The sequence below is a fragment of the Erythranthe guttata genome, chromosome 3 (assembly GCF_056151865.1).
Source record: "Erythranthe guttata isolate IM_541 chromosome 3, IM_541, whole genome shotgun sequence".
NCBI lineage: Eukaryota > Viridiplantae > Streptophyta > Magnoliopsida > Lamiales > Phrymaceae > Erythranthe > Erythranthe guttata.
This window is the reverse complement of record NC_142535.1, coordinates 2,540,498-2,548,862: the sequence shown is the minus strand read 5'-3', so window position 1 is coordinate 2,548,862 and position 8,365 is coordinate 2,540,498. Positions and strand designations below refer to the sequence as shown.

The following is an 8,365-nucleotide window of genomic DNA, read 5'->3' as shown; positions in this document are numbered from 1 at the left end:
ACTTCATTTTATGTGACAATAATGAAAAACCGTCACCGTAGAATATACAAAAATTTTAAACAATTGACTGGCAGTATCTTGTGACAAATATTTAGGTTTCTTATGACAAAGTAATTTCGTCACATTCTTTTTTTGTTGTGACAAAATTATTTCGTCGTTACATAAAAATAATATAAATTACTTATTACTAGAAAATCTTCCCCCAATTTTTTAGACTTAGTCCGATCCTTTTCTTTTTTTTCTCATAAATTCCCTTCTCTTTCCTTCTCATTTTCTTTACCCGAACAATCTGCTCTTCGATCTGCCTTTCGCGTCCACCATTATCGTTGCACCGCCAGTGTTCGTTTTCCTTCGCCGCCGCTAGTGTTCATTTTCCTTCGCCGCCGCTAGTGTTCGTTTTCCTTCGCCACCGCCAGTGTTCGTTTTCCTTCGCCACCGTCAGTGTTCGTTTTCCTTGGCCACCGCCAGTGTTCGTTTTCCTTCGCCAGCGCCAGTATTCGTTTGCCTTCGCCACCGCCAATCGATTCAGGTATAATTACTAATTTATTTTTCTCTCCATCTCCCCTCTTCACTCTAACTCCACCTCTCCCGTTTTCTTCTCTCCATTTCTTCAATGGAATGTTAGGTTTTTTGCATAAAAGGGCCAGAATTTAGTTATGTTCTCAAAATTAAGTTAAGCAGGTTTATGATTTTATTTTTGAAACCTATTTAGGCTGATGCCGAAAATTGCCGAGGTTGGAGTCGATCGGAGCTCGTGAATGGGAATTAGGATTCTCAGCCATTAGGTTCTTCGTTCAATACATTTATCTTATTATCTTAACTCTTAAGCGATAGAGGTTGTCTCGTACATCTATTGATTACTCCTTTTTTTTTTTTAATCTGAGATTCCATTATTGAAGCATAGTTCAAACTGCAATTTGAAGATAACAGTAATACATTTTGAGCTGGAAGTAAATATTTGGGTCCCTTCACTCCACTTGTTTGTCAAACATAAAAATTTGATCTACTTTTACAGCACGTTTTGGAAAGGGGAAATTGGAAAACCGCTTGTACGGAGTCAAAATACCCACAAATTGTGTGGGAAAATTGTACAAAGGAGCCAGCACAAGTATGCATCAAATGTTGTAGAGAAATGTTTAGAGTTTGGCGATGCCGCTGAACGGGAGTTTTTGATTGATGAGATCCTTCTGCAGTTTGAAGACAATGACAATTTACTGGTAAGAGAATCTATTATTCAACACCTTGTTTGAAGAATAAACTATGTACATTCTTTATCTATACCTAATTGATGTCTCTTGGCATCATTCTTTCTGCTCTTTTTAACTGGCTAACAATATAATAAGGATTTCACCGTGGATGTGCCTTTGTTAATCAATTGTTTATTTATTTATTTATTTTTTTTCATTTTTAGGTGATGATGAAGGACCAGTTTGCAAATTACGTAGTCCAAAAGATTCTTGAAATTAGTAACGATACGCAGAGAGAAACATTGCTTCATCGAATTCGGCTTCATCTCATTGCTTTCTGTCTTTTCAGTTTTCAATTTTCAATGATGGTGAGAACGTGATAGAACTCGTAAAAGATCTTTCTGCAGCTGTGTTAATGATTGCAACTAACTGCAGTTGTTGATTGATGTATGCAGATAATGGAAGTACCTCAGAGCCGTAGGGTTTGCTTTGAGTGTCGGAGAATTATTTTACGAGATTCTCTGCTCTTATCTGACATTGAAAGTGGAATGTGGATAGCTGAGATAAGCTCATAATACTCCAACCTCCGGTCGACAAGTGCTAGGCAGTGCTTTTAGAAGTGAGGTTGAAATTACAATGTCGGTACGTATATATGTGAGAATTTACCAGTGTGGTGTAAATTTTAGTACAAATGTGTGAGTAATGTATAGATAGAAGCAGGGGACTTGCTTAGGTGTAGTTTGAATGCTAATTCGTCAATCTGTAGAGTGTGTGTAATATTTGAGGAATTGAGTTGCAAATCATGGCAGGGAAATGGAATTATCAAACAAATAATAAGGTTTTTTTCTGTATGCCTTTGGATCAATTCATTAATCACTAAAGAGTGTTTTATATTTACTGTCCATTTATTATTATTTTTGTATTAATGGATGTACACACTTTGACTGCAGGTATACTGATGTGGTTTGGTGCTCGGCTGATGAGTTCTTCATTCCGCCTCCGACAACCCTCTGCCTCTGCCTCCCGTCCAAACCAGGGAAACTTGGTTTTGCAGAAGTTTCAGTCAAGATTCATCACTATGCTTGTGATCTATATCTGCTCAAAACTTAACTATATTGGAAAAATTGGCTGAAATATATATATATATATATATATATATATATATATATATATATATATATATATATATATATATATATATACACACACAACATTTTTGTTGAGTATATTGTGGTATATTGTGTAATGCTTACATTTGCATTTGATTTGAGGTTATGTGTTTTGCTTTATATCGTAGTTTGATCGAAATGCAGCATAGTAACAAAACCGTGCAGCTTCTGCTGAAAATAACGTTGTTTTGTTTTGCAGACGAAATCGATGGCTTATGTCTGATCATCTTTTGTGGCTTATAGCTGTTATCCACTCAAGCTAATAGAGACCACTCAAGCTTACTCGGGCAAGATGACCTATGGGTATATTTCTCTCCCTTTCTTTATACTTAATATTATATGCATGTATTTGGATATATATTATATGCAATGATATCTCTGTAGTTTTAGTTTCTATACAGCTGAGTGTACTTTGGTTGCGGATGTGTAAGTCTTTGACGGCGTATTTGTGGAACTTGTTAGAAGTTAGAATCCTATGTGATTATCTATTATGATATTGGTTGTTTTGTCTAGAAAACTGGATCTTACAAGAATAAGCATACATATAATAGAGCAAACTTCTGCTTTAGCTAAGTTCAGAAGTTCAAAAATGCTTTCCTATGTGTTAACATCAATTTCATTGGAGACCAAAAAGAATAGGAAAAAAAATAACGCAAGAGCATTTGAATGCTTTCTTTATTTTATTTCTTTATTTTTTTATTGATTGAGGTAACTGCCATAACATTTGTTTTATTACTAATTGTTTGTGTTCTACGTATATTTCATTTATGTCTAGAACTAATGGAGGTAATATTTTTCTATGTTATGGATTATGTTTTGTTGGTACAGGTTGATAGAAGGTACAAGCACTTCTGTAATTGGATGGAAAAAGAGTATCTTCACTATTATAAGTAATTGCTGCAACTGTTAAGAGATGGAATTACGGTCAATAAGAAGGCTAAGGGGAAGAAGGATACAATATCATTAGGTGCAAACTAATGATTATAGCTTTTATTTATATTTTATTATAGCTTTTGAGTGTAAACTAGAATGTGAGGTTTTCTGTAAGTGTGATAGTACTACTACATATTGCAATATAAGTATTTTTTTTTTATTTAAGAATCATTCTTTAGTTCAATGAAGTTTAATTATATTATTTTTGTATATTAGAAAAGTAAAAATTAAGGCATGTATATATTATATAATAAATTATGTTGTCAGGTAAATTCTACATTATAAAAATGTATTTTATGGGACGAAAATTTTGTCTCAATAGATCTTGTAGTTCATGTGACGAAATAATTTGTCACAATAAGCAGCACCTACAGTGACGAAATAAGCTTGTTATGACAAATTTAAGTTTTCTATGTGACGAACATTTTGTCGCAAAAACACACAATTCTGTGACGAAATTATATTCCGTCACAATCTCTGGTGACAAAAACAGTATTTCGTCACAAAACACCTTTCGCGACAGGCCCTACGCGACGAACGCTGCGACGAAATAATTTGTCACATAAATGTTTATGTGACGAAAGTTTAAGTTTGAGTGACGAATTTTCTCGTCACATAAAATGCTTTTTTTTGTAGTGTCAACAGTAATGGCAATGTTTCTTATCGTTTTCAAAATTATTTTAACTCTTTCCCCAAACTAAAATTACCTTTCTAAATTATTTTCAAAACTCTCCAAAAAAATTTCAAATGTTTCTCTCTCTAACAAACATGATTTCTACACTAAAAATATGTTTTCACTAAAATACAAAGTAAAATTACTTCATCTTTCAAATTCTTCTTACAAAATATATTTTCCCAACACTTTTTAGAAATGATTTGACGGACTATAGCACAAATTGTATTTTCTCAAAAAACAAACAAACTTTATTTTATTTTCAAAATTTTCCGCCAAAGCATATCTCTCTCCAAAATAAAAATGGCAATGGAAGCCCAAAATTACAAAACATAGCTTCACGATGGTGAATAATGGTATGAGTAATCGTTGGCATCCAAAGGACTAAATGATTTATAAATTGTAACAAACATATAGTAGTTTTAATATTAAATATATATTTTATGGAAAAAAAATCAACTTGTTCGAAATAAACCCGTAAATTAAAATTGGAAAGAAAAATTCTAATAATTTTATGTCCACTTCGAATTTTTGCGCAAATTTCTCTCAAATACTGATGCAAATTGTTTTGGAGAACTTACTACTTAAAATTTTGAAAAACAAAGTGACAATAGTTGTTCTAACATTTAAAATCTTGAATTTGGAACACACCTACATATATAGGTGTGTGTGATTATGTGTAAATCTATGTTCCAAATCCACCAAATGTCAGTAACTAAGTGCAACATCTAATTTTCCAAATATGCATGTGTTCCAACTTTCACCCCTACAACTAATTTTGTATTTTCCATATTTAAATTTTGTGATAATTGACTTTTACTCTTTTCGTCATTTTTAGTTTCTCGGGTAACCCCCGAGGTAAAACATATTTACGAAAATCCCCCTCATGTTTGTGTGATTAAGTAAATCTCGTTGTGATTAGTGTTTGACCGTTTAAATTCGCGGGTAATGCGTATTTTCCATTTTACCCCTCTATTATTTGAAAAACAATAAAAGGTAAATTACGAGAAAACCTCTGAGGTTAGGTCTAATTATAAACACCCCCCACCCTCCTCTTATTTTAAAATTAATTACGGTTTTTAAAATAATAAATATATTACAATGTGCCCCTAAGTAATTAGTAAGCTTAAATTACCCAGCAGCAACAATGGCAAACATGACACTTTTAGAGGAATATTCCTTGGAATAAAAAAATTCCATCAAAAGTACACATACATGAGGAAAGTTTTCCTAATTATACTTTACATCAACGGGTTTCTAGAGATTTGCCTTCATAATGAATAACCACATTGAATCCTAACAACTTAAACAAAAAATAAGGGGGAAAAATAAACAAACTAGAATAAAATAAAATAAATATATAACCTTATCAAATAAAATCAAACACCATCAAAATAGATCAAATGTTCAACCCCTAAAATACTGCATACAAATGCAGTGTACTCGGTCCAACATCACATTTTAAATATTCTTTGTATTGGATTCATGCACGCACAACCGTTGGATTAATGAGAATGAACGGTGATAATACTTAATCAAAGTGAACTATACAATCACCTTAAACAAACCTAGAGATATTCATGGTATTATCCAAACAACATTTCCAAAACCCTAATAATATATCTGAACCTAACAAACTGTATTACAACACACTTCATTTTTCTGCCGAGGAAAGAAGAACAAGAATCTATTCCAATCCCTAATTTAAGAAAATGGCAAATTTCTTGATTGCATGCATTTTGGCCTCGTGGGTCGCGGTGGTGGTGGCGGCGGCGGCGGGCGGCAGCCCCACATATGCACCTTCAGAGGCGCCAGTGGTGATCGGCAGCCCCATATACGCACCTTCAGCGCCACCGGTCGTAGCCGGCGGCCCTGGATACGCACCTTCCCAGGCGCCGTCGGCGGCGCCTGGCAGCGAGGCGGGGGTGGGGGGTGATTGCTCCACCCTGATCTACGAGATGATGGAGTGCATGTCGTATTTGAGTGGGGAAGGCGGAGAAACGGCGGCGCCGGGGGAACCGTGTTGCGCGGGTTTCAAGACGGTGGTCGACGCGAACGCCGGTTGTATTTGTTATGCATTGGGGAGTGCAGCTAGCTTAGGGCTTGTTATAAATATCACTAGGGCTGCAGCTCTATCTTCTCTGTGTAGGGTTTCTGCTCCACCAATCAGCTACTGCCATGGTATGTCTGTATATATCTTAATCTTTTGTATGTATATTATTATTATTATTATTATTATTATTATTATTATTTTTATGCAAGATTTGATATGGTGTTTTTATTTATTTATTTATTTTATTTTATTTTTTGGTTGCAGTGTCTTTGTCTCCTGGTGGATCTCCAGGTATGCATTGAGGATTTCTTTCATACGTCTATAATTAATTGGTTTATTAATAATTAAAAGAAATTGGTATACATTTTAGTGACAATATTAAAAAAAATATAATGAAATTCATTATGTGATAATATGTTGTGTTTCGACACTAATAATTTATTTTTGTTCGTTATTGTTGCAGTGTCTTCGCCTCCTACTGCATCTCCAGGTACATACGTGTTGCTCAAGTATATATATATATATATATTTGATTATGTCTTGAAGAAAGCAAGGGTAAATTACAAAACTGCCCATGAACTTAGGCTAAATTTTGAAAAATATCGGTTTCCGTTTTACAATGTCCCCTTTGGGGTTTTCAAGAAATCTTTTTAATCCATGGAATACGTGTTTACACAGAATATTTATTCTTCTTAATTAAATAACACATTCACAACTTTTTAGTATTACATTATCCCTATGAAGATAATTTTCGTCTTTAAAAAGTAGCATAAAGAAATGTCACGTCTGCAGGGGTAGAACCGATAGTTTTTGCAAAATATTCTCTGGAATAAAAAAGATTCCACCTAATATCACACCATAAAGGGGTCGATGTAACACAGAAACAAACATCAGGGAGATTTTAATAATTACGGATATATGAGGGTAATTTTTATAGTTTAGCTTAAGTTCAAGAAGTTTTTCGTAATTTACCCGTAAAACAATGAATAGTAATCTCTAAGAAGTAATTTAAAAAGTAGTCTCTATAGTAATATATTTTGGTTTGTAATATCATTTTCACTTTTAACATTTCTAAGAAGTTTTTGTGTATTATACTTTGTATCTCGGATTTCTAAATTGATTGTCATATATCTACGATTAGTATAATAATTAATCACAAAAATAAAATATAACATTATTAGTGGTATCAATTTAATTTAGGTGACAATATTAAACATTTATAATCATTAAAAATATGTGACAAATATGCTGTGTTTTGACTACTAAATTTATTTTTATTTGTTATTGTTGCAGTGTTTTCGCCTCCTAACGGATCTCCAGGTATATATTTAGGCAGCCTTGAGCTCAAATACAGTAGAACATAGATAACTTAATAATCTCGCTTAAATACAGTAGAACCTCGATTAATTAATACTCGGTAAATTAATAACCTCGCTGAAATAATAGTTTTTTCTGGTCCTAACTCGGTAAAACCATCTAAATTAGTAGTTCGATAATTCAATATTTTGCTAAATTAGTAGAATTTTGTTAGTTCCGACTGTAATAATTTATAGAGGTTTAAGTGTATTGTACTTTCAATTTATGGGTTTTGCAGCTAACTCTCCAACACACGGTAGTAGTGCTCCACCTTCAAATTCTCCAAGTACTCTACCGCGACTTACGCCGCCACCTGCACCCGCCACCACCGCTCCAAAATCAGCACCGCCACCGGCCACCTCCGGCACGACAGTGCCACCAACCGCTACCTCACCACCCAGTTTAGCACCGGCAGCTACCTCCGACGACACCACAATGCCTCCAGATTCCGAAGCGACAGCGCCACCACCTCAACAAGCTGGAGCTTACTCTATATCTCCAGCCTTTCTTCTTGTTTTCGCTTCTTTCTTACTCTTTAGTGCCTAGGGTTATGAATTTTCGATGAGTTACTTGGTGTCCTTTTATTTTATTTTTAGAAAATTAGGGTTTTCGATTTCTCACATTTTGATGTTAGATTTGATTTATTTATCTAGTTCCCCCCCACCACCAAACTAATAATTTGTAGTTTCCTGAATGTGGTAGTTTAGTTGGTAAAGAAGGAACAAACATTGGGTAAACATAACTCTCATATAATGGTTTGCAAACGATAGGCGTAACGAAGACTATTTTTAAGAGCACCATTGTCATAATAAAAAACATAGGTTTTCCTATCTATATATATATATATATATATATATATATATATATATATATATATTAAAATGAGTCTTTAGATAAAAAAAATTTCATATACAAAATTTAAAAATTTGGGATTCATATGAATTTTCTCTTATAAAATTTGGGTCTTTAAATAAAAAATTCTATTATACAAAAT

General features: G+C 33.6%; 2 protein-coding genes and 1 long non-coding RNA gene across 4 annotated transcripts; all 3 read left to right on the top strand.

Moving 5' to 3' along the window:
* Nucleotides 1-257: 257 nt before the first annotated feature.
* LOC148771513 (uncharacterized) lies at nucleotides 258-1,738 on the top strand (the record flags this gene model as incomplete). Its single annotated transcript, XM_088815092.1, has 4 exons — nucleotides 258-529; nucleotides 1,016-1,217; nucleotides 1,412-1,555; nucleotides 1,643-1,738. Coding segments are annotated over 4 exons (714 nt in total), but the record flags the coding sequence as incomplete, so codon positions are not given.
* Nucleotide 1,739: 1 nt separating this feature from the next.
* On the top strand, nucleotides 1,740-3,262 carry LOC148771512 (uncharacterized). Its single transcript, XR_016030213.1, has 4 exons — nucleotides 1,740-1,829; nucleotides 2,138-2,249; nucleotides 2,556-2,659; nucleotides 3,185-3,262. It is a non-coding gene; the product is annotated as an uncharacterized LOC148771512 (long non-coding RNA).
* A 2,346-nt stretch (nucleotides 3,263-5,608) lies between these two features.
* LOC148771511 (uncharacterized) lies at nucleotides 5,609-8,108 on the top strand. Of its 2 annotated transcripts, XM_088816026.1 has the most exons (5): nucleotides 5,609-6,143; nucleotides 6,280-6,306; nucleotides 6,479-6,505; nucleotides 7,309-7,335; nucleotides 7,610-8,108. In XM_088816026.1, the coding sequence occupies exons 1-5, from the start codon at nucleotides 5,675-5,677 to the stop codon at nucleotides 7,915-7,917; spliced, it is 858 nt and encodes a 285-aa protein (XP_088672152.1). In that variant the 5' UTR covers nucleotides 5,609-5,674; the 3' UTR covers nucleotides 7,918-8,108. The 2 variants fall into 2 exon arrangements, with proteins under 2 accessions (XP_088672152.1, XP_088672153.1); XM_088816027.1 differs by lacking the exon at nucleotides 7,309-7,335 and having other exon boundaries at nucleotides 5,629-6,143.
* Nucleotides 8,109-8,365: the final 257 nt, after the last annotated feature.